Source organism: Sapajus apella, unplaced genomic scaffold (genome assembly GCF_009761245.1).
Source record: "Sapajus apella isolate SASKATOON/1434 unplaced genomic scaffold, GSC_monkey_1.0 scaffold6, whole genome shotgun sequence".
NCBI classification, from domain to species: domain Eukaryota; kingdom Metazoa; phylum Chordata; class Mammalia; order Primates; family Cebidae; genus Sapajus; species Sapajus apella.
In genome coordinates this window covers 49780143-49807378 of record NW_022436946.1, presented here as the reverse complement: position 1 = coordinate 49807378, position 27236 = coordinate 49780143, and the positions used below count along the sequence as shown (strand labels likewise).

The following is a 27236-nucleotide window of genomic DNA, read 5'->3' as shown; positions in this document are numbered from 1 at the left end:
AAGTTTTTGCATTCACATCCTAAATCATGGAAGCCCTACCTTATAAAACCTTACCACTCAAGGTAAATACTATATCACATGTCAAGAAAATAATGAATCTTCTAAATCTGCCACTAAAGTCTGAAAAACCCAAATTTCAAATTACAATAACACTCATTTCTACTAATAATCACAAATGTCGTGACAGCTTAAAAAAAAAAAAAACCTACAGGTTTAACTAATAAGCTTGAAAATTACAGCAGAGTAAATAAAACTGTCAAACACTAATTTTGGCTCTAGTTCTTATCTTGCCCAAAAATGTGCATATCATAGCCAACAGAATTTTTCTGTAGAATTTTATTTTGAAAATAAGATTTCACTTCAAGATCTAAAAAACATTTTAAGATATGAAAATGTTATACAACTTATCTATTACAAATTAATCAGATAATTCTGCAATTAGGTACACTGTGTTAGCTTGCCTACATAAAAAATATTGCACATTTTCCTTTGTCTTCAGATGTGACTGATGTCTAAACTATATAGAATTCCAAACTATTTTAAAGTTATTCTGTGAAATGTCATCTTTATAAATATCCGAACTAAATGCACTGTAAACAGCCATTTTAGTAAACATGCATTTATTCACAGTTGATTTATTTCCTTTAGATAAATGCATAACTGCTCAAAATTATATAATAACCTATGTAGAGGTACAAGAGCACACTATACAAATCTATTTCTATCTTCATTTTGAGGAAACACTGATCTTGGCAAAAATCTGGTATGATTTTTAAAATGAACTATTGCTGGTAAGAAGGCATACTTTAAAATTTTTTCTGTGGCCTGCACCTGCTTTCTTTTTAAATTAAAATGTAAAAGCATTTGTTTTCAGAGATTCATTTATCACTGTATAAGTGATTACATTAAAAAATGGACCCTGAAAGCAACTGAGTATTTAAGTTAAAATGCTTTGAGAGCCCCATTCTACTCATAAGTCATGAATGCCTTAAACTGTTAGACCACTCACTGATCATAATTTTAAGAAACAGAAAAAAATCAGACCATTTTAATGTTATGAAATTGACACAAACCTGCATAATACAGCATTCCTCCATTGATCTGAGGTCATATTATACTTTAAAAATATAAATAAATATATTGAATCATGAGTATTATTTCTATAACCCCAAAAAGTGTTTCAAAATGCTTCTAAAACAGAAGTGGGTGACTGTAGAATATAGTTCCAGACTTGACTATTAGTGTCAAACACAATCGTTCCTTACAAATAACTCTACTGGTGCACTGGCTTGATTGATTCCAGCAATTTCATTTTACAGGAGTGAACCACACTTTATATACACAGAGAATATATTACTTGAAAATCCCCAAAATAGGAAGAAAAGTTTAGAAAGTTGTCAAATACTTCCAAATGAAAATAAAGGTCTATTTCTAGCCCTCTTTCATATCCTTAAAGTTGGAATCTGGCAAAAGTCCATGGGTACAATTTACAAACTTTGACAAACTATTAAGTAAAAACCATTTTCTTTGGGGGAGGTGAGAGAAGGTACCTTTAAAACCTGTTATACAAAATTCCAGCTGCCTTTTTATAAAAGTACGTTCCTTAGATTAAAACCATAAAATTAAGGTGCAAGAGTTTAACAAAAATGAACTAAAGAGCTTTATTGACATCACAGTACATTCAAGAATAATTTTAAGAACATTACAGCTGAAAGAGAATGGCATGTTTATAGTCTTATTACGCACTATTTTTTTTTGAAAAAAAGTAATACAAAGAAATCCTATTAAGTAACTTGGAGCAGCATTGGAAAAAGTACACCTATTTACAGATTAAAAAAAAAAAAAAAGATTCTGGTTTCACCTACACAGCCACAATGTGCCTCTATAATGAGACAAGCCCTTAAAACTCATGGAATTTTTTTAAACAACATCATGGCATTCTTGCCACGTCATTCCTCAGCGTTTACGACGAGGAGGGGTTGTTGATCTGAAAAAAAAGGGAAAAGACAAAATTTAAAAATAAAAATGTATTTTAAACTAAAAATCTGCAATTTCAAATAAATAATATTATATAGGATTTCTAACATTTAAGACTATGATTATTTATCAAATACCAAACTGAGTTTATTAAAGAGAGAGAGAAAGGACACTTTCAACTTTGTATAAATTCAGTCAAATTTTTTAAAAAATCAGACAAAATACTTTAAAAAGTATACTACCTTGATCGGGACTTAGACTTGTGTTTGCGGCTTGCCTTCTTACCAGACCTTTGAGATTTCTCCATGGATCGCGATCGACTATGTTTAGGCTTCTTAGCCTTCTTTTCTTTGCTGCTTCCTGGAGACTCAGAACTGCTCCTTCCACTAGAATCAGAGCCTGAATGTTTTTTACTGTCTTTGGTAGTACTTTTCTTACTATCCTGTCTAGAATCATGTCTTATGATTTTAACAGATATAGAACCACTCCTAGAGAATGTTCTTTCACTTTCTCGTTTCCTTTTTAACCTATCATCCTGGCTACTGAACTTAAAATCTTTTTCTTCCCTTTTTTGTTTCTCTTTTCTTTTATCCTGTTCACGTTCCCTTTCTTTGTCTTTCTTTTTCCTATCTTTATCTATACTTCGACTCCTCTCCTTTTTCCTCTCTTGTTCTTTAGCCTCACCTTTATGCTTATGACTGTTGCCACTAAGATTTCCACGTTGATCATCAATTTTACGCCTATCTCGACTCCTACTTCGACTGGAACGATTGGTTCGTCTATCCCTTGAGCGACTTCTACTCCTACGTCTCTCTCGGGAAGGACTCCGATTTCGTCGTCTTTCTCTTTCAATGCTATTTCTATTAGATCTCCTCCTATCTCTTATCTTTACCCTAGCTCTATTGCTCTCTATTTTAATTCTGCGAGAGTAGCTTCTACTCCTGCTACGTCTAGCTTTGATTGTTGGAGATCTACTCCTACTGTGTCTCTTTTTCCTTTTAGGAGAAGAAGACCGAGAAGAAGTACGACTACTACCTGAGCTAGAACTGTATGAAGAGCTAGACACAGTACTACTAGTACTACTAGTTCTGCTATTGCTACTGGAACTACCACTACTAGAACTTCCTGACCTACTCCTTCCTTGTTTTTCTTTTTCTTTATGCTCTTTTTTTGGTTCTAAAACTGATGTGGTTTCATTTGGAGTTCTCTTCTTTTCATTAACCACATCACCGTCTGCTTCTCTTGCTTCTAGTAGTGATAAACTATTTTGCTCTTTATGGATAAATTCATTCATCTCTTTTGTAACCCTTTCTGTTTGTTGCTTTTCTTCTGAAACAGAAAAAGACAAAAATACTAAGAAAATTTTAATGTAAAAATTTCATACTACCAGACTATAACAATAGAACACTACTGTTCAACAGAATTACAATGCAAGCCATGTAAGTAATTCGAGATTTTTTAGTAACCACATTAAAAAAGAAAAAAGAAACTGGTAAATAACACAATACACCAAAAATATTATCATTTCAATACACAATGAATGTCTTTAAAAAGTGAGATGTTCTCTTTTCTAAGTAAAGTTTTGAAAGCTAGCATGTAATGTGTATCTATAGCACATGCTTAGCCACATTTCAAGTCCTCTATAGGTACATGTAGTTAGTCAAGTTACCCTCCTGGGCAGTGTAGCAAAACACAGTATCAAGATGTAGAGGCACATGTGAGGCAAGTAAGAAAAGACTTCCCTTTTGTCCAATTAAAGCAAAATTTTAAATGTAAATAAGTGGTTTACAGAAAAGTCACCCTTAATAATCACCTTTCAAATTGTCCAATTTAGATTTTTCAAAGAAGAAATTCTAAGTAAATTTTCTTGTTATTCCTAGTATTATTATGTAAAGTATCTTAAGTAAAAACTTCTCTATTATCCTTCCATATCCTAGCTACAAATTACTTTTTAATAGTCTTACAAATATATTTTTACCATTTCAAAAGTCATCTTTTTCATTTCAAGAATTTTAAAAAGCAACAAAAATACCCTAAATAGCTTGGCTTATAGCCACTGCAATGAATGGTTCCTAAAACAACCAAACAAAAATTTTGACTTTAGTTTCAGTTATATCACATATTACCTATAATCTAGCCTTTATTTTATTTTTTGACATTTTTAGGTTGGTTTAAAAAATAAAAAGAAATACAAAACTGGACCAAAATTAAGTCTAAAAGGTATACTATACCTTCCATCTGTTTATCATGTAATAGCTGCTGTTCTTTTTCTTTTCTCCAAAAAGCTTCCTGTTTTTGCCGGATTCGATGCCGTAATTCTTCATCATCAGTGTCAGATGACTCAGAGCCTCTGTCACTCCTTTCATCTTCGCTGTCTCCTGATCCATAACCACCCAGTCCACCTGTGTGCATAAAGCTCAGTCTATCATATGAAAAATATTATACTATGCACTAAAAACTTTTCAAGGTCTGAGAAGAAAGCTCATTTCTTTTTTCATTGCCTTTTCCCGAAGAATATCCTTATTCGGGGTGGGGAGAAGTATATATTCAGATGCTTAAGGAGTTCACAGAATTTTCAGGCAAAGGTTACTTATTATCTTATTCTTTCTGGAATATTTCATATTTTTCTCACTGTAAAGGAATCATAATGGGTTTGTTGTACTGTCCATGCTAACCAACAAAACCACTTAACAGGGCAGTAACAAAGCCACACTAAAGCTTAATCAATTCAATTACCTTAATGAAATTTATGATGATCCTGAAAATATTTCTAAAATTAACTTACATTGTTCAAAGTTTAGAAATCTCTAGCTAAGCAATTATTTCCCTAAAAAAATTAGAATACTGTAGTCTCCCCGGTACAGAAATATCATGGTGCTGAAACTACTCCCCACCCTGAAATGATCTAAATAACCATAACAAAAGCACATGAGCATTTGGTTCTACCCACTTCTCTGGGTCCTCACAAAAATTAATTTGAAATGAAGAATTTGTGGAAAAGGCAAATTCAATCTTTTACAGCCTTGATAATATTCCATGCAAATAGTAAATTATGAACACATCACTACTATTATACTATGATAAGATAAACCCTTTCCTCTATATTTAAACTTGACTTGCTGCAAACAATCTATATAAAAGCTACTGAAAGCATTAGTGGATAGGTTCTTCCCTAAGGCACGTATGCAATAATTCTGAAAGTGAGCTTAGATACTACCATGGCTAAATTATGAATTAGTAAGTACAAACTATAGGTGTTCATATATAATTATATATAATGCAATACTGGAGCAATAAGGAAAGCCTCCAATATAACTTGCCCCAATAGACGATGAATTAACAATCACATTTATAAATTTCTCACTGTGAATGCATTAGTCAAAAAAAATAGGCAAACCTTTTTAGACACTGACATCACCCTAAGACCTAGGTTTTTATAAACTGAGTAGGACTAATACAGTTTCAAAACAGAACACGTAGAGAGACAATGTATGTGTGATTTTTTTCCCTTTAGGCCCTCTCACAAATATGAAAAACACTTACCGAGTCCAGTGAGGGAAGCCAGTGCACTGGACTGTGCCAGCTGTTTTGCAGGAGCTTTGTATCACATCAACAACAGGAACAACATGTTAACACAAATAGCCACGATTTCATAGTCATGAGAGTCTACGGTATTGTTAAATCTACTACTATTGCTGCTTTTTGGGGAGAGAAGAAACATTAAAAACATAACATTCATTTTAAACCAGTATCATGTCTGGCTTTGAAATTATAACTCTGATGTGAGCCGAAATTGGTTTATAATGAGAAAAAATGTTGACAAGTATATCTGTATGTCTATTTCTGAGATTATGAAACATAGTTTTTTTTCAATACATTTTTAAGTGTTACTAAAAATTTAGGGGTAGGGAATCATTTGCTTCTGTAAGAGATAACTGGTAAACTAAAAACTGTAGGTTGATAATTCAAAATTCATTAGTCAAAATAAACTGTATTAAAAGTCATATACCAATGCCATGGTATCTATAAAAAAAAAAAAATATCAGGTGAAATAAACTGAACATCAGGAATTTTCCATAATACATTTTAGAGGACAACAGCATGATTGCTAATTTGTACTCAAGAAGGTCAGATAAAACAAAAATAGTTGTGTATAGCTTTAATATGGTGTCTACAAATCTAATCTTTAAGAGTTAAAACATGCAAGAGAATATTCAAATATCTGGTAGAAATCCAACAAGGACAACAAAAAAAGTCCAAAATAGTCATCAAAACCAAAATATCCCAGGAAAAGCAAAACCCAAAACACCAAAATATACCTTTCGTTGCTTTGCGGTGTGCATCTTTGGCTACATAATAAATTTCTTCATCTGTGACATCCAGTAGAATTTCTGTCAGAAGCATTTTTGTCAGCAACATCTAAAAAAAGAGTATTTTACACAGTATTTCTAATTATTATAGCTAATAATAGTGTGACATTTTCAAAAACATTAAAACACAAAGCCTTTTTTTTTTTCCCCAGACAGAGTCTCACTCTGCTGCCCAGGCTGGACCGTAGTGGTATAATATCGGCTCACTACAACCACACCTCCAGGGTTCAAGTGACTCTCTTGCCTCAGTCTCCCAAGTGGCTGGGACTATTGGCATGTGCTACCATACCCAGATAATTTTTGTATTTTTAGTAGAAATGGGGTTTCACCATGTTGGCCAGGCTGGTCTTCAACTCCTGATCTCAAGTGATCTGCCTGCCTTGGCCTCCCAAAGTGCTGGGATTACAGGTGTGAGCCACCATGCCCAACAGCAAAGCCATTTTATAAAATATTTTCAGACATCAGAGCAGTCATTCCAAGCAATAAACTATCTTGAACATTTTTCTGTAACATCAAAACTTCAAAAAAATTCCAAAATCAAATGGATCAAAGAAAAAATATTATAAATGTATCTTTATAGCATAGACACTGAATTCAAAATACTTTTTTTTTTTCTGAGACAGGGTCTCACTCTGTCACCCAGGCTGAAAGGCACTGGCACCACCTCGGCTCACTGTTAACTTCCCCTTTCCCAGGCTCAAACAATTCTCCCACCATAGCCTCCTGAGTTGCTGGGACTACAGGTGCACCTCACTAGGCCCAGCTCATTTTCTGTAGAGACAAGTTCTCAATGTATTGCCCAGGCTGGTCTCAAACTCCTGGACTCAAGCAATCCTCCTGTCTCGGCTCCCTGAAACTAAGATTACCCCAGCCTGAAATCAAAACATTTTAAAAAGTCCCTATTAATAAAAGTTTCTATAAACATTTTTAGTTGAAAGGAGTGTCTCTTCATTTAATATTGGTAGGCAGCTCTAGTTTCTATTTTTTCCTTTAAAATTGTCTCAAAAAAAAAAAAAAAAAAACTGCAAACAAAATAAATCCTTCTACATAGTAAGAAATTTAACATTCTACCATTTGATACTCTTTCTCCTCTTCAGTCATCTCAGGCTCACTGTGTTCTTCTTGAGGAACTGGGGACGGACTTCTGGTGACTTTCCCACTACTTGCAGCCTCAGCATTTTCAGTGTCTTCTTCTTCCTCATCACTATCCTATAAAAAATAATCGTATAGTAGTCTAAATCCATGTTTATAATGTAAAATCCTTATCTTACATATCAAAAATCTTAAAGCCCAAATTAAAGTCTATGAAACAGAAATATGAGAGAAACTGCTATCTAAATTACATTTACTACAGATTTCATTTGATAATTTAAAAAGTATAACCTGGGAAAAATATAAGATTATAAGATAGCTTAGGAAAATCTTTTTTTTTTTTTTCAATTTTCTTTTTCCCTTAGTCAATTTTAACCTTATTTTATAACTACCCAGGAAAACATCATGCCCAGAGACTGATTTAATTAATATCTATTACATATGATGGACCTGAAATGAGAGGCTTATACAACTTTAGGTAACTGATCACAGACATATTATTCATTTTAACTTTTATAGCTATATATTGAAGCTATTTACCTAAAGTTGCATGACTTAAAATGAAAAATCTCTAATCAGATTTTTCAGCGTCAAGATCTCAGCTGGCCCTGAAACTCAGTAAAACTTGCTTCTTTTTAGCTCCATAATGAACAGACAAAAACGAGGTCTACACTTCAGACTTAACAAATGTCAGCAGTTTGTCTTCTTTGTATGGTTTTAGGTTTCAGTAATTCAGACAGCATGTGACCCTTTCCTTTGTCAGAGAAGTGTCCCCTAATCACTTTTAATAATCTTACTAGGTAAAAGACAAGATGACCATCTAAATACTACTACTGAAAGGCTACTTGAACCAGGGGAAAAATATATGTAACACAATCCCACAGGCATTTGGGAGGAAAGAGGAAGGATAATTTCCAAACAAATTTTTGACACTTAAAAAAAAAATCAAATTTGGAACACCACTATTTCATAAAGATTAAAAAAAAAAAAAAAGACGGGGCAGAGTGGTTCATGTCTGTAATCCCAGCACTTCGGGGAGCCGAGGTGGGAGAATCGTTTGAAGTCAGGAGTTCAAGACTAGCCTGGGAAATATGATGAAACTCCATGTCTACAAAATATACAAAAATTAGCCAGGGGTGGTGGTGTGCACCTCTAGTCCTAGCTACTTGGAAGGCTGAGGTGAGAGGATTGCTTGAGTCCATGAGTTCAAGGCTACAGTAAGCTTTGATCATGCAACTGCACTCCAGCCTGAGCAACAGAGTGAGACCCTGTTTCCCCAACTGCTAAAAAAAAAAAAAAAAAAAAAAAAAAAAAGAAAAGTTTTAACAGTGTTTTCCTGTTGTTTCTTATTTTTGTTAACAACTAGAATAAAAACACTGGTTTGGCACAGGGCTTTTGGAAAAAAATAATTTAAGCAAAACTAATGCCTGCCAAAATCTAGTTATTTTCCTCTCCTTGAGACTTATTTCTAAAGCAGAAAATGGCTGTGGAAGAGAGACTTATTTCGTGAGTTGCATGTGGCTATCATATCTGTTGAATACAAAAGTGCTGTGGCTATCACGTCTGCTGAATAAAACAGTTTCTAAACCACTCAATCCATCTAACTGATGAAGATTTAAAGATTTAAAAAACTGTCATACTTCCAGTGCTCATGTCAAAACAATAAAAATTATTACATCCTCAGGTATAGTTTAAATGTTCAAAAGAGGCAGATTTTATTTCTCTATTACTTATTTTAATGTAGATTTGTATTATATTCTACCACTAGGGAGTCAGCTGTACCACAATGAACGAATACAAACTATTTATCAAGATCTAACCAGCTCTCTGGAATGGAATGTTTATAAACTTACCGTCCCATTTTCTCCTTACTCTATCTTCAGTAACATAAATATAAAAACAATCCTCGGTTGGGCACGGTGGCTCAAGCCTGTAATCCCAGCACTTTGGGAGTCTGAGGCAGGTGCATCACCTGAGGTCAGGAGTTCAAGACCAGCCTGACCAACATGGTGAAACCCTGTCTCTCCTAAAAGTGCAAAAATTGGCCGGGTGTAGGGGTGTGTGCCTGTAGTCCCAGCTACTCGGGAGGCTGAGACAGGATAATCACTTGAACCCGGGAGGTGGAGGCTGCAGTGAGCTGAATTTGTGCCACTGCACTCCAGCCTGGGTGATAGGGCAAGACTCTGTCTCAAAAATAAAATAAAATAAAATAAAATAAAATAAAATAAAATAAAAAACACAATCCTCAATATATTAATGAATGTAATCTTAGGAACATCACTCTAATACTTTTCTATGACTAAAATATCTATCTCACACAAACAAGATTATCGCGTGGAGTTTCATGTTGGAGATTTTACTTACAAATTTACTTCTCTGAGGTAAACGAGGGCCATCCCCACCTTCAGCATCTTCTGTGGCCTTTTTTTCTTTTTTAGACAACTGTGAACGTTGTTGTTCCATTCTTTCCTTCTCCAATTTCTTCTGCTTTTCACGTTCCATTTTTTCAAGACCTTCACGAATCCAAGCTGGAAGAGTCCTGCGTTTTACTGCATCTGTTTCACATGGGAAAAATATATACAAGTCAGTTAAGTAAAAATATTTCTACAAACTTGTGAGTAAATTTTTAAAATATCCCATTAAATATCATGCTTTTCTTAAAAGCCACCACTTTTAACAGCAAGGAACACTGCTCTAGTGCTTACAATTTGCCAGGACACAATGAAATCATGTTAAACCATCATCTCATTAATCCTTACAAAAGCCCTCAGAGATCACTACTATGTCTCCACTTTTTTCCACAGGTGAGGAAACTGAGACTCGAAAAAATTAAGTGATTTGCTAGTAAGTTAAAAAAGTAGTAAAGTTAGAATCGTCCTAAAATGTAAAAAGCAAAGATTTATTAATAAATGCTCTTAGGCCGGGTGCAGTGGCTCATGCTTGTAATCCCGGCACTTTGGGAGATTTCAAAATAAAATACAAAAAATATAATCCTCAATATACTTAATGAATGTAATCTTAGGAATATCACTCTAATACTTTTCTGTAGGCTAAAATATCTATCTTACACAAACAACATTATCACGTGGAGTTTCATGTTGGAGATTTTATTTAATCTCCAGTGGCTCATGCTTGTAATCCCAGCACTTTGGGAGGCCGAGGGAAGGTGGATCCCGAGGTCAAGAGATCAAGACCATCCTGGCCAACCTGGTGAAACCTCCATCTCTACTACAAATTCAAAAATTATCTCGGCATGGTAGTACATGCCTGTAATCCAAGCTACTCAGGAGGCTGAGGCAGGAGAATTGCTTGAACCCAGGAGGTGAAGGTTGCAGTGAGCTGAGATCATGCCACTGCACTCTAGCGTGGCAACACAGTGAGACTCCATCTCAAAAAAAAAAAAGCTTTCGTCCATTAAATATTGAATGATTTAGAACTTTCCAGATATAAAGTGGCACAAATACTTATTTGTCACCTGAAATAGGATAGCTCTAAAATGTTATTTAAAAATTGAAATTTTCTGCCAAAATACTTAGGCAAAGTGAAATAACCAGAGAATATTAATCTGACAGCAGTACATGAGATGAACTGAGAGTGAAAAGAGATCAGAGATTAAACAATTAGGTTTAAAAGGAGAAGGGCTCATATATCTGCATAATGTGCTGAAATGACTATAATGAAGAAAATACCAAAATGCTATAGCTAGCAAAAATTTACACTTCATCACAAAATCTGGAGTTTAATGTAAAGATTTAAAGAAAATTATTCAAACCTTTTAATATTTTAGACCATCATTTTTGTAATTTTAAGCTTTATGACTATAAAAAACAGGGTATTAAAGTGTCAACTCCTAACATATCAGAAGTACTAGAACAATTTTAAGAAAACAAGACACCCTTTTTATATGATAAAAAAGTCATGCCAATCTGGTCCACTAAACTAAGTTAAACAGTTACCAATTTGTGGAGGCTCCTGCTTCACAGGAAGAGCAATAGGTGAACGCTGCCGATCCCTGAACGATGATGGCCTTTCTCTTCGATTCTGGGGAGGTGCTGGAGGTCCTGGAGGTCCTGGTTGCCAATAAGGAGGATGAAATCCACCTTGCGGTGGACCAAAAGCAGCCCCATGCTGAAAGAGTATTGCAGTTTATTTTTTCTTCAAATAAATACAATATACTCTCTGGGACACACGTGTGTTATGAACTGGGACAGTAGAAATCCATGTGTGCAGCACATCCAAGAATTCCATGGCTCTAATATCCACCGATACTTCTATATTCCCAAGAACCTACGCTTACTTAAGATTATCTGGCTATGTAAATGCAAAGAGCCTTCTACAAGCCAGCTGATGAGCTACTTCAAAGAAGTATACAAAAATTTTCATTCTGAATCTATTTACAAGCCAATCCTACCAACACTAAGATATCAAATAAATATTAATTTTTCCGTAACTAGAAATACTTGTCACTTTCAACAACCTACTTACAGTGAATAAAAAGTGAACTAAACAACTTAAGCTGTTTGTATAATCTTGCAAGATATATTCATTTATAAGCAAAGATAGGTTACTGAATCATTACATCAAATATTTTTTGCAATTTTGCTCTTTTCAGAGGCTTTTCTAGGCTAGCTGCCAAAACAGCTTTGCCTTGTTTACAAGGGATCTACCACGTAAAAGTGAGGTAAGCAGATGCTCCCTGCCATTGTATTTCTTCAAACAAGATAAAAACCATTGTATCTGTATACCAAGTATACAAGCATTTGGATATTTATTAATGAGGATTATCATCTCAAGGTGAGTATTACATATGCATTATCAAATCTACCTTAGAATTCACAAAATAATTTTTCTTTCAAAATTTTAAATTGTGATAGCAGTTTATAAATTATTAGTTGTAATCAGTTATTTCAAAATGATACCTAGCACTATAATTTAAGGGTAGACCCTCAAAGAGGGAATATAGTAAATTAAGCCCAACGTATGACACTATTCCCCACAGAGTTCTATGTCCCTAGGAATGAATTGGATGCTACAGAGGAAATTATATACAATTCCATTAACAAGTCATGTCAGAATGGAAAAAAAAAAAATGAAACTAGAAAAACAGTAATAATTCTACACAGCACAAGGAATTACACTTAGGAAAATGATCTGTGTTCATCTTTTTTATTCATGTCTTAACCATAATCTATATTCAATTACTGTGCATTCTCTAGTCTTTAACATTTAAATATACCATTTTGAAATAGGAATTAGAAAACATCATATAGCTATTGCACTTATACATTTTTAATTTTTTCAAAAATTTTCCCTAATGATCTTTTATACCATTTTCCTAATGAAATAAAAAATACTCAAAAATTGATAACTTTTCTGAGACAGAATATGCTTATTTGTACAAGTCTGAAAAATGAAACACGTATCTTAGGTACTCTTGATGAGACACTTCCAAAGAATGGATTACGTGCACATCTACAATATTAAAGCAATAAAATATCTTTCACCTGATAGTCAAACTGGTTCACTGGCCCCACTGCAAAATTATCGGGTGGTCCACCAAAGTTGTGATTGTTCTGGTTAAATATATGCCTGTTGTCAGGGGCAAATTCCCCACTGTCCTGACTGTTGCTGTCTTCAGAAGGAGGAACAATGTCCATTGGGCCTGGTGTTGGTGGCATCCATGGCTGATCTGGAGGGGGGTGTGGGGGTTGCTGATGCATTCCCCATTCTATTTAAGATTTAGGCATAAAAACATTCAACAGGGGGTTATAACAAAATCAACACAAAATTTTAAGAGCTCAAGAAAGATTTTTCAGTAAACATACAGATTTCAAAAAAACAACTTATGACTTCTTGGAATTCCTTTCGTCTATCTTAAAAATAAGCAATGAACTAAACTGTCATATGTAATTCAAGATGAAGTAATTCCACTCTAATTCATATTCTAACCAAATGCCCAAAATTATTTTTAACAAATATAACAAAATCCAAAGCACTATTTTTGTTGAATTTTTATATTTTTGTTTAGTAACAACAGCACAAAAATAATACCTTGAAGTTTTATATAATTTCTTTCTTACATGAACACATTTATCCTCACAACATCCCTGTGAGGTAGGGAGAAAGCAGGTATTATTTTTGTCAATTTCAGGAGGGAAAATTGAGGCACACAGAGGTAAATCACTTGCCCAGGGTCACAAAGAAAGCCAGTAGAGAAAAAACTAAGGGGTAGGGATGCCAGGGGAGTCATTTAGGAACTTAAACTTAAGAATTATAACATTTTCAAATATGGGGAAATTTCGCTTTCAAGAAAGCTAAAAACGAACCACCTCACAGTATCAAAGACTAGAATATTTATGTTTTAAAAAGTAATAGCAGGCTGGGCGCGGTGGCTCACGCCTGTAATCCCAGCACTTTGGGAGGCTGAGGTGGGTGGATCACCTGAAGTCGAGAGTTCGAGACCACCTTGATCAACATGGAGAAACCCCATCTCTTAAAAAAAAAAAAAAAAAAAAAAAGAGTAATAGCATAGAATTACTTCCTGAATTTTTTTTTTTTTTTTAAATGAGAGACTCATTCTGTCACCCAGGCTGGAGTGCAGCAGCTTGATCAAAGCTCACTGCAGTCTCAGTCTCCTGGGCTCAAGCAATCCTCCCACTTCAGCCTTTCTGAGCAGCTGAGACTACAGGCACGCGCCTCTATGCCTGGCTAATTTTTAAGTTTTTTTTTTTTTTTCTTTTGGAGAGATGGGCCTCATTATGTTGCCCAGGCTGGTCTCGACTGAGGTCTCCATGCTTATAAGGAGAAACAAAAAGCATTAATACAGAAAGGAGGTTATGACTTCACCATCAGCATAACCAAATGTGAGGCTGATTCCTCCATAATTTCAAGTGACTATTAAAAAAGAGTAACATAAGCTATGGAAGACTGAATTAGCATCAAGAAATCCACATCATACTGTGAAATAAAACAAATAAAGAAAAAAGTAAAACACACAAAAACTTATGAATCTTCACTATCTGAAAAAAAAAGGGAAGAAAAAGGTAGGCGGGATGGTAGGGGCAGAGTATATTTGACAGACTAATTTGTCACACAGTGACACAACTTTTCTTTAATTAGAGGCTAGACATGTTTTACTCTGCCAGTGCTGCTTCTGAAAAGGCCAGAGGTTGCAATAGAGAGACAAAGAATGCTCTCTTCCCTAGATGCCAAGTGAGGTTTCCAGAGTGTTCCCAGCCCCTGTCAGCCTAGGAATGAAGAACCAAGAAAAGAATCAAACCGAGTGCCACAATGCTAGCAGACTGAGTACAGAATAATTTTAACCACAAAATGTCAAAGTCAAATCAAATTGAAAACTGCCTATTCTTTGAGTATTAATTTTGAGAAGTCATAAAACTAAGCAAATTAAAAAACTTAATAATAATCTTATGTTTTAAAAGTCCTAAAATTTTGAAACCATAAACAACAAACCTGGTTGCCACATTCTGTTGAAGTTTGAATCCCCTTGGAAATTCCCATGATTGTTTGGACCAGATTCCATTGTAGACATATCTTGTCCATTTGGCATCATTCCTGGTGGTTGTTCTACCATGCTTTGCTGTCCTGAAGCTTCTCTTTGGGCAATCCAAGCTTGGGCCAATGCAGCCCAGTCAATCTGGCCTAATGTAAATTAACATTGAATTAAGCATTCAGAATGCAGGAGATAAAAGAATAGTGCCTCTATGTAAAACAAGCATCTCACTTATTCCCTAGAAGAGATCTTAAATATTTCAGACAGGGAGATTATGAGGGACATTAGATAAAAAAAAAAAAAAAAATGAGATCTTAAACATTAAAGCATGCTGTGTCTGAAAGCATGCTTAGCAAATAACTCATATTCAGGCTAAAAATTAATATAAACTGGCTGGGCGTGGAGGCTCACGCTTGTAATCCCAGCATTTTGGGAGACTAAGGTGGGTGGATCACCTGAGGTCGGGAGTTCAAGACCAGCCTAACCAACATGAAGAAACCTGGTCTCTACTAAAAATATAAAATATTAGCTGAGCGTGGTGGTACACGCCTATAATCCCAGCTACTTGGGAGGCTGAGGCAGGAGAATTGCTTGAACCTGGGAGGCAGAGGCTGCAGTGAGCTGAGATCGCACCATTGCACTCCAGCCTGGGAAACAAGAGTGAAACTCTGTCTCAAATAATAATAATAATACAAACTACTTAACACTTTCAGAAAAGAACTTGACAGAAACACTCAACCCATTTCTAATATTAATTCATACAAAATTTATCCCCTGCATCTTAGTTTACTGAGTTGTTTAAAATGTCATCCCTTAAAAAGAAAAAATATCACCAAAAAATTAATCTAACACAATCATTTCTTACTTTAACATGTTCTATTTATCTTTTCAGGCCTGCATTCGAGCCTGTAGGCCTTGGGTAAGTGCAGCTACCTAACTCTGTTCTTCCTTACGGTTGCCCTTCTTTAAGTAAGGCTCCCTTCTCTAGTCAAAACATGACCAGTGTAGTCAGGCTACAACTTGTTAGCCAATCTTCACTCAAAATTCATTTTCCCCACTATCTTGAAGACTTTCTTCCCAAGGGGTATTTTTTTAGTTTTTAAATTTTTATCTATCTATCTATTGATCGATCAATCCATCATCTGGGTTATAAGCCTGGCTAATTTTCATATTTTTGGTAGCAATGGGGTTTCATCATGTTGCCCAGGCTGGCCTCAAACTCCTGAGCTCAAGTGATTTGCCCACCTCAGCTTCCCAAAGTGCTAGGATTACAGGTGTGTATGTGGCCTCTCAAGTATCTATATTTAACATTTTAAGATCATTTTAATAATTATTATTTTGCAAATCCACCCAAGAATGCATTAAGATCTAATATTATTAATAAAGTAAACAATGTAGTATAAGATATAGTTTTCTGCATCTTAGCGTAACGAAGATTAAATAGGCATTCTCCTACAGTGTGAAACACTGGCAAAACCCCTATGTGGTTACACATGGCAATGAGCACCTGAAATTACCATGACTTAACAAACCTAGTTCTTTTTGTGAGAAAGTAATTGGACAAGTGAATAATGATATGTATACAAGATTATGTTAATTGTTTTAAAAAGGGAAAAGCTATAAATAATAAAACCACCAAAAGTGGCTTTGTTATAGTACTGTCCTACAACAGAATGATACATGGCTATTAAAAAAAGAAATAGCATCAGATTAACCCAGTGAGGGCCGAGCAACGTAAGTGGTCTTATGGATGAAACAAAATAGGCCACTACTTAGTAACTGTTAAAGACAAGTAACAAATGGGGGCTCCCTATACTCTTCTACCTTCGTATATGTGCCAGAAATAGTCCACAGTAAAAAGAAAATTTTAAATGATATAGCATACCATCTAGTTCAATATGATACAGATATACCTGTAAGAGAATTCATAGAGGTGTGTTCTACTTAAGCAACATATTTAGACTTTTTTCTTTCTTTAGGAAAACAAGGACTCAATCAGTTTAAAAAAATGTAAAATCTTCAAAAAGCTTTCTACCTTTTGACTCTTCCAAAGGGAAGTCCACTTTCTGCTACAAATAGTATGGCAAGTCTATTTATGAGAAAATTAAATTCTGACCATAAAATGATCCAATATACCAATCTTAATTCCATATCCCTTAACCCTATCATGTATTTTCTACCCATTTCCATATATCCAATCCCACCCTTCCATATTCAATTTGTTTCCTTACTTGGATCCTGTTGGTGCTGGAATGACTGCATCCATTGTTGCTGGTTCAAGGGCCACTGCTGCCAAGGCTGTCCTCCTTGATCCCACATCCCTTCTTTTAAAATATACTTGATTTTCTATCTTTAATAAATTAAACATAGTTTAAAAATAATGAGTTATTTAATCTTAAAACTTCACAGCAGAAATTATTATATGATGGTACATTTATTTCATCAGAGGTCCAAAATTCTGGTCAATAGGTTGCCAGAGGCAACTAGAATTTTTAGGGTACCAAACAAGAGTAGAAAATTTTACATTAATGCTGATCTCAGAATTTGATGGCAAGCATAACTATAATCGGTTTAGCCGAAAAACTTTAAAAACCCCAATTTTTGTACGATATAAATTTCTGGATATTTAATTATTTTGAAGATTATAAGAAAAAGTGATTTCATTTCTCCCCAATCAAGATTCCAAGATAGTAACCAAATAGCTTCAGCTGATGAAGAAAAACTCTTCCTCATAAATAATTACAGCTAATAAAAACAAAGAATGTAGAACAGAATTAGAAAACTATTGTATTTCCAAAAGTAATAAAATATTAATTCAGGAACCCTTACAAGAAAAGTTGATGAGAAATCAGAAATTCAAAGGTTACCAAAATATCACCCCTACAGATTAGCATCCATTATGCTCCCAGAATCACTAAGAATTCTCATCAAAAATGTTTCAAGTCCAAATGACCTTTTGGATTTTACTTCCAATATAAAATAATTTTGTGATAAAGAAATAAGATAAACAGTATAAATCCAGAAGGTAAGACAGCCTCCAAGACGTGGTTTCTTAACATAGAAATAGCATGAAAAAGATAGAGGGAAGGTACTTTATGTTAATAACTATTAAATCTAGGAAATGGTATGGGGCAGGGAATCATCTCGCTAGCCTAATTTTTCTGTAAGCTAATCTGAAAATGTTCCTAATAAAAGGTTTAAAATTCTTACAAGTCTAATATCTCTGTACTTTATCCAATACTGATATACAACCCTGTTCAAGAACCAGTGACTCACATAACCAGGGCATGGTTTCTTCATTTTTGTATCCCGAGGCTTAGCTCATAAGAGGCATTTAATAAATCTTTACTAAAAGAATCCTTGTAGACTGATTTTTTCCTGTACCAAAAAAAGTAGGAAAGCCGGATAGCAAAAAAAATAGAGACATTAACTCTAATAGGACAACTGGCGATTACAATCCAGGCTTTTAAAAGTTTCCAACTCCAGTCTTCACAGAATTCCCAGAACACCATACAGGTATAGTTCTATCAGCAGCAGATCCTAATCTCGCAACTAAAGAACACTGAATTATGGGAGTGTATTTCTTTGTTACCTTGATTTACTTATGAGTCAGATGTACCTATCTTCAAGTTAAACTAACGTAATCAATTACAATGGCATTATTAGAATATGGCAAAATAGGCACTACATAGCACAAATGAGGCCAACAACTGGTTTGGGTATCAGTTCCAAGTTAAATATACTTCTTCTAACCTCTCTTCAGTGTTTCCTTCTTCCTCCCCTTTTTGTCCTCTCCAGTTTCCCAAGTACACCTTTAGAGCCCTTTAAGGCTAAATAGGTTATCAGAGCCCTTGAAAAGTAATTTCACATACAACTTTAATTAAGAGTTAACAAATAGAAAACACCACGAAGAAATACCAACTGCTATTTAAACTGACCTCAGAGGTTCACTGTCCACCTTCTGTTTAAAACTCAGGTTGATTCAGACTACAGCTTCGAAGCATAGCAGCAAGATTATTTATGCCCTGGGGGAGAAAAAGTAGATGTCTGCTTATAGATTATTATGATTAGCATAAAAATAAATTCTAGAGGTGTAACGTGAAAGTGTGATCATCTCCAAGTTAGTCAATTTTCCTTGTATTAACTTTATAATGGGGAATTATTTTATCATAATAAAGTTAAGGAAAAGAGATACACCAGAGAGGCAAAGCTTTTTAACATCTTTTTTTCTTTCCAAATATCTTTCATTTAGTTGAACAATTCATTCATAATAAAAAAAAAATCTCAAACTTTAGGGATTTAGGGATTGAGGAAAAAAAGGAGTAACAAATGTCTGAAATGAAGATCTTGTCTACCTGTTATTAACTTAGATGAGTAATAAAATGTATTAATAAAATGTATTAATTTAAACTTTTCTATAGAATTCTATGTTTAGAAATTAACATTAGCAAGGAGAGAACAGTTTGTTCCTGAAATGGTTTACTTTCCTTTTATTCAATCAACAGCTTTTTACAGGTGACAGAAAGACAAATTTATCCATCTTTTGATTTTCAAGAAGATACAAGAAAGCATCTTGCACATAGCAGGCACTAAATAAATACCAAATAAATAAACAAGCAGTTTCCAGCTCTTATTTTCTGTTTAAAGGCTAATGATAAGGAAGCTGTTAACGTATAAGCATCAAAAAGCTGGAGTAAGCACAGCTTGCTGTGCTTTCCAACGCATTATCGGTTTATCAGAGTGCAATGCACAGTTATTCTGACTTAAATTGTAACACACATAATACAGACATTATCAACAGCTCTACAAACTGCTTACTGAAACTGAAAATGTGCACTTACTAAAACCATTTTAATGATGAAAATGATGTATAATGACTCCCTACCATCATTCCCAATCCATAAATTTACTTTTTCAGAAATTAAATAAAGGTTCTTTTTCTTACTCATGTTTAATGGTTGTCATGGACAACTTTTTTAGTTCCCTTTTTACATTTTCTGGTCGCCACTTGTCACCCAGACTTCAGAGCACAGGCTCTGGTTCAGGATGCCCAACTACATCCGTTTGTTAGTGGTGTAAACATGGGTAAGTTATGCTCTAACCCTTTGTTTTCCAATCTGTAAAACAGAAGACCTAAATATCTACACCCCAAACGATTATTATGAGGATTAAATAAGAAACACATAAAAACTAAGCATCAGAAGCTTCAATTAGTGGTGGTTAATATCAATACCAGAACTTTCTCATCATCACTCTGGTAGCACTTTCAAGTTAACAACTATTGGGGGTTTAAAAAAAAAAAAGATGATCAAGCCAACCAGCTTCTGCTCAACTCCATTTTCTTCTCCAGAAGAATCTAAAACTTACGGAGGTTTCACTTTATCTCTGAAAGAATTCTTTAGTCTAAATTTGTCTTCCTGTCCCTATTTCTTAGTTCATAGGTTGAAGCTATTATTATTATTATTATTGTTATTTATTTTGAGATGGAGTTTCACTCTTGTTGCCTAGGCTAGAGTGCAATGGCTCGATCTTGGCTCACTGCTACCCTCATTTCTCAGGTTCAAGTGATTCTCCTGCCTCAGCCTCCTGAGTATAGCTGGGATTACAGGCATGCACCACCATACCTGGTTAATTTTGTATTTTCAATAGAGACGGGGTTTCACCATGTTGGTCAGGCTGGTCTCGAACTCCTGACCTAAGGTTATCCACCCACGTTGGCCTCCCAAAGTGCTGGTATTACAGGCGTGAGCCACCATGCCTGGCTGAAGCTTTTATTATTAAACACACACACACACACACACACACACACACACACACACACACATTTTCCTATGCACAAAGAGATATTAACTTGTATATTTTCAAGAGTCTGATTTCTATCACCAGTAATCGTTTTTCTGTATGTTTAAAACAACCACTTCTACTTTTGCTATGTTTTCAGAAGGTTTTCTTCCCCAAAGTTTTAATGGAAGCTACTATTCAATTAGCACAATGTTTGGGATACTTAGGCTGAGAAAAAGTAAAAAAGGTGAAATTGTGAGAAACAGAGCAAATTTAAAAAAACAGTGAAGAAGGTGATGGTAAGTTAATGAAGTTTGAAGTCAGGGACTATTTATTAAAGTGCTTTACTCAAGTCTGGAGCTGAGAAACATGATTTAGTTATAGAGGATGACTACTGGATGAGGGCAGAGGTGGAACACTAAATGGTTAGTCTTTTTAAAAGACAATTTAACATTAAGGCATCTTAACAAAACTGTACATACACATCCCTGACACAGTAATTCCACCGCTTAAACCTAAACCATGAATGTGAATATTCATCCCATAATCCAAAAATTGGCAGCATATTTTATAACAGTAAACATCTGGTTTCAGTGACATTTAATTGAAGGCAAATTAAATAAATTAGAGTGAACCATACAGTAGACCTCTATTCAGCCATTAAAATGAGTAAGGTAGATTTTTATATACTGGTATGTAGTGCTGTACAAGCTGCATTAGGCAAAAAAAATTTACATGATACAGCATGAAAAACGATGCCACTTGAAGCTTTTTCAAGAATGTAGTTATGTATAGACAATTCCTAAATTACAAAATCCTCTCAAAACTGCTAAGCTCTAAGGATTGGAAACAGGGATCAGATAATTTTAATCTTTATATCTTTCTGTATTCTTTGAATTTTTTTATTCTATGAATGTATATTTTTAGAAAAATATAGACTTTTAAAGATACAAAGAATCAAATGAAGCTAATGAACATGGTCCATAATGACTAGTACAAGCAGTAAAAATTATACAAACTTCTTCAACTGTGAGACATTGGGCAAATGTCCTGTCTCATTTTCTTATAGGAATTAGAGTAAATTTTTATTATCTCACTCATAACAGGTAACTCTGGTCATGAAAACTAAATTTGGACTTATACACAGCACAATGCTTGCTTAAGAGGTTTCATTAACTATTTTTTAATTAAAGAGTCAGATTATAAGTAATTTTATGGCAAGGATTTAGGAATGCTACCTCTTTGTTCCTTCCTCTTCACCATAAAATCTTCACTACCAACAAATCTAAGAATGGAAAACAGAGGGAATACACAAGCACAACACACAGTAATCAATAGATACATATTTTAAAATTTCACTATGGTTTAACGAAATAACCGTTTACCATTAAAAATGACATTTACAAGTTGGTTTAAATATAATTTGGAAAATGTTGATAACTTAAAGATGGGCATTTACTACCCTCTTCTTTTCCACTGTTTGAAAGTTTCCATTTAGTAAGTTAAAGATGATGTACAATACTTTTTAGAGAGGGTCTGCATTAAATTTGCATGTTTTTGTCTTGGCTCAAACAAGAATCTTCTTTAGGGGAGAGGAAACATTTAATAATAATTTAAATTCTCCATAGTGTCTTGTTCATATTAAGTGGTTAAATATTTTATAATTCACTGAAATGTTAGGAAGTAAATACATTAATATTCAACCATAAAAATGACATTCCAATATTGCTACTGTGATTTTATAACATCAAAAATTGATTCTAATTTATTCACTCTTCCTTTAGATTTAGTTTTAAAGTCTGTTAGGCTCGACTTTTCAAGTTTGAAGAAATCTGATTAGTGACGGGTAAGGTTGTAAGACTTTCCTAAGAGTATTGCTCTTTATGCTATTTCCTTGGAAAATTTCCCTATATGCTATTTCCTTGGAAAACAAATGGGGTCTGGGAAGAACAGAAAGATTAATAACCAAGGTTTGTATCAGATCGTCAAAACTATCACACACTGCTGCAAAAAAATCAAGTGATGGTTATCACCAGTGTTATGGAATGAATTGTGACCCTGTCCAACAGATACACTGAAGTCCTAACTCCCGATACTTGTAAATATGTCCTTATTTGGAAACAGGGTCTTTGCAGATGTATTCCAATTAAGATGAGTTCATATTTGACTGGGGGTACTTCATTAAAAAGGAGACATAGACATTTACAGGGAGAATGTAACATGACCACAGTGGTAGAGATTGGAGTAGATGGCTCTATGAGCCAAGGGACATCAAGGATTGACAAGAACTACCAAAAGCTAGGAAGAGACAAGGATCCCCCAAAAAGCCATCAAGGAGCATGGCCCTACCAAAACCTCAATTTCAAACTGTTAGCCTTCAGAACAGTGGAAGAATAAATTTCTGTTGTTTGAAACCAGACAGCTTGTGGTAATTTCCTATGGTATCCCTAAAAAGCGAATACAACCAGAAATGACCATCATTTATTTTATCCTTTTCTTAAATGGATCTATATTAGAACTTAATTGCTTTGAAGTTCCTAAAACAATTTGTTTAAATAACAATCATTTATTTACTTATTTTTGAGACAGTCTCACTCCATCACACAGGCTGGAATGCAGTGGCATGATCCCCACCTCCCAGGTTCAAGCAATTCTCATGCCTCAGCCTGCCAAGTAGCTGGGACTACAGGTACATGACACCACACCAGGCTAATATTTGTAATTTTTAGTAGGGATGGAGTTTCACCATGTTGCCGAAGGTAGTCTCGAACTTCTGGCCTCAATGATCCACTCACCTCAGCCTCCAAAGTGCTGAGACTACAGGCATGAACCACCTAGCCTGGCCAAAATGACAATCATTAATATTTACAAAAGTCACTCAGAGACTATGACAGATATGGACGAGAATTAAAATGTGGTATTTTAAAGTCCTTGAGCATCAACTACAAAATCAAAGAGGTGCAGAAACACATCTATCATTTGATGCATAGGATGAAACATTTCTACATCAACCACAAAGCTGAGGAGCCAGAAAATACCACAATCCTCTTCACCCCTGACATTTCAGTCTTATATACAAGATGACTGACCTCAAAGTCAAAAAAGAATTTGTTTAATTCAGGTTAGGTAGAAATGGCACTGGTAAAGATTAATCTTATAATCATTTGAAATACGGAAAACAAAAATTTTGCTACTTTATGTGACACACATTTTAGTATATACTGAAAATACTTGCAGTTCGTAGCTCAAAAGACATATTTTTAAAAGTGGAAGCCAAGCATCATGGCTCATGCCTGTAAATCCAGCACTTTGGGAGGCCAAGGTGGTTGGATCATTTGAGGCCAGTAGTTTGAGACCAGCCTGGCCAACATGGCAAAACTTCTGCTCTAATGAAAATACAAAAATCAGCCAGGCATGGTGGCGCACAATTGTAGCCGCAGCTACTCAGGAGGCTGAGGCACGAGAATCACTTGAACCCAGGAGGTGGGGGTTGCAGTGAGCCAAAACTGTGCCACTGTACTACAGCCTGGGCAAGAGTGAGAAAAAAAAAAAAAAAAAAAAAAAAATTGGAGAATTGGATAGTTGGTTATAAATATCCCCCAAATAACAATAATTTAAAAATATATGTAGAGAGAGGGCCCAAAATGACACCCTAGTAGCAACAAGCACGCCTTTAATATCACTCAATAAAAGGAATCAGGGATCCTTAAATAGCTGATTCTAGGACTCGACAGGAAGCATAAAAGATGAGTCTGGAGCATGTGTACTGCCTGGAAGTAATAAAGTGCTAAAAAAAAAAAAAAAATTTGATGGGAGCATGTCAAAGGAGAACAGTAGACAACTCAAAGAGCTGCCAATGGCCAGAGCTGAAACAATTTGAGCAACAAAATAAAGTACTGGATTATAATACAAGTTATGTAATAAAAATTCACAGGCCCATACTGATATGATAAATTAATAAATAAATGAGAGGGAAGAGACAAATCTCCCACAGAGAATTCCAAATAATTATGTAAATATTCCACCCTAACTGAAGAAGTGCACAACTCTCCATTCAGTAAGCATGGGCTCTGCAAAGTGACTTCCTTCCAAAGAGAACAGGATAAAAAAGGGTGGGAGAAGTAACTTTACAGTGGAGCAATCTAATAAACACTACTCCAGACGGATAATCAAGGTCAATATCAATGTGACAAATCACCTTGATAGTATATATCCTTGATAGCATGTGCTGAAAAGGGCATGTTATCTCTGTGATCTTCCTCCGACATAGTCTGTAACACCATTTTAATCATGAGAAAAATGTCTGTAGCAGGGCACTCTACAATATACCTGGACCCATACTCCTCAAAAATGTGAAGGTCACTGTATTAATTTCATATGCTTGCCATAACAAAGTACCCAAGACCGTGTGGCTTAAGCAACAGAAATTTATTTCCGCACTGTTCTGGAGGCTTATCACCTAAGATCTATGGGGTTGACTTCATTTTGAGGCATCTCTCCTTGGCTTGTAGATGGTTGTCTTCTCCCTATGTCTTCACGTGGTCCTCCCTCTGTGTCCTACTCTCTTCTTACAAGGGCACCAGTTATTATTATATTGTGGTAAGGTTCACCCTAGTGACCTCATCTTACCTTTTTAAAGACCCTTTCTCCAAATACAGTCACGTTCTGGGGTACTGAGGTTAGGACTTCAAGATATGAATTTTAGAGGGGCACAATTGAGCCCTAACAGTCATCAAAAACAAGGAAAGCCTGAGAAACTGTCACAATCAAGAACATACAGCCTAAGAATATGCATCAACTAAATATAATGTGAGATTCTAGCTGGGATCCTGGAACAGAGAAAGGACTTTAGGTAAAATGTGAGGAAGTAGAAATAAACTATGTACCTTAGTTAATAATTTATGATTATTGGTTCTTTAGCTGCAACAAATGCACCACACTAATATATGTTAATAAGAGAAACCGTGTGTAGTGGGGACATCCTATGTGCTCAATTTTTATGTTAAAAAAACAGTTCTAAAAAATAAATTCTATTAGTAAGCTTAAAAAAACTCTCTCAAGAGCATCTTTAAGAACTGTTTTGTTTTCCCTATAATCTCTTTGCCACTTTAAAAAAGAATCCCACAAGTAAAATCTTTAGCGTTATGGTTTGTTTCTGTTGTTTTTGCCCTAATGAGGAATTCCAAATTTACTTTGTTTTATTTGGGGGCAGGGCGAGGTAAAAAGACGTAAATGATTAATGCTGAATTAAAATCTTAAGCTAGAATGTTAATTTAACAACTCACAAACAAATTTGTCTAGTGCTCAATTTGTTCAGATGACGATACCATCCACCATAGGGTAAAAAACTGAAATATCGGATACTACCTGTTCCCTTCGTGAAGCTTATTAACACATAATATCCATCATTAAGAACAGACGAAAAATACAAACTAAAGAACCGCGCCTGCGTAGTCGGGGCCTCAAAGGATCTAAGCTCCAGGTCGGGGGACCCCGCCTCCTCCCTCCCACAAGCCCCCTCCCCACAAGGGGGTTCCCACTGCGCACGCGCAGTGTTTAACGGCCGATCAGGAACCCAACAATTAGTCCCTTCTCGTCCGAGAGGAAACTCTCTTAGAGGATGGGGTCGTTAGCACTCTCTTTAACAGGGACATTTCTTTTTCAGCGAAAGCACCGCTCTGATTTACCAAGCCTGGCGGACGGCGCCGCTTTAAGGGAAGGAGGTTCCAGCGGTCGCGCCAAGCAGCGTACGCAGCCTATTTTAAGTTATGCTACCTTCGCCACAGAAACCAAGAGGGTTGTAATGGTCCGGCAAGTGCTCACGTGTAATTGTTCTCCATTACTTACCCACTCTAGTTCGGGAACACCCTTGTCGCCACCGTTCCGGTAATACCTCTCCAACGCTTTCGATGCTTCCACTTCTCGGGAACAAGACAAGATGGCGCCCGATTTGTGTCACCCGGAAGTAAATAATAATAACATCCGTTCGTCATCTGAAGCCAAACCATCTCTCATCCAGGTTTGTGAACACGTGATTATGCCGATTGACATATTTCGGCGCCATTTTTGTTATGGGCAAAACCATCTCTACTCTGGTCAACACCAGGAAACTGAGCCATTCCTGCACGTTACTTTTTAATGTAACCGGCGCCATGCCCGACTCATCTCTATCGTTATAGTGGACAGAAAGCCAAGAGCGTAAGTGTTCTACACATAGGGAGCCTTCAAATTTTTTACTTGAGCAACGCGATCTTCCTTCAAGGGGAAGTATGCTCTCTCCTAGAAACACTCCCGCCTTGGAGAAAGGGTTGAGTTCGCAACTCCACTTACAGACAGGGTCAAACCAAACCTACTCTGGCCAGTTGCTTAGTGCCGTTCAAGTTGCTTAGTGCGCTGGAAGCGGCATTTCAGGCAGTCCGACATCCGGCTGAAACCTCCTCAGAGTAGTATTCCAGCGCTCAAGTGAGAATATTCCATGTTTGGAATATTCTCGCTAGAGCGCTGCC

At 35.5% G+C, this 27236-nt stretch overlaps 1 protein-coding gene across 5 annotated transcripts; it reads right to left on the bottom strand.

Annotated features, from left to right (window-relative positions):
- Positions 1 to 318: 318 nt before the first annotated feature.
- Positions 319 to 27021, bottom strand: PNISR (PNN interacting serine and arginine rich protein). Of its 5 annotated transcripts, none has more exons than XM_032275196.1 (13): positions 26578 to 26707; positions 18888 to 18974; positions 17181 to 17299; positions 14910 to 15098; positions 12944 to 13167; positions 11396 to 11567; positions 9804 to 9994; positions 7419 to 7556; positions 6297 to 6396; positions 5521 to 5574; positions 4209 to 4379; positions 2220 to 3306; positions 319 to 1987 (listed from the first exon to the last, which is right to left on the bottom strand). In XM_032275196.1, exons 3-13 carry the CDS (start codon positions 17266 to 17268, stop codon positions 1957 to 1959), a joined length of 2445 nt encoding a protein of 814 aa, XP_032131087.1. In that variant the 5' UTR covers positions 17269 to 17299; positions 18888 to 18974; positions 26578 to 26707; the 3' UTR covers positions 319 to 1956. The 5 variants fall into 5 exon arrangements, with proteins under 5 accessions (XP_032131087.1, XP_032131088.1, XP_032131089.1 ...); XM_032275197.1 differs by having other exon boundaries at positions 321 to 1987; positions 17181 to 17295; XM_032275198.1 differs by lacking the exons at positions 319 to 1987; positions 2220 to 3306; positions 4209 to 4379 and having other exon boundaries at positions 4722 to 5574; positions 26578 to 27021.
- Between the last annotated feature and the right edge of the window lie 215 nt (positions 27022 to 27236).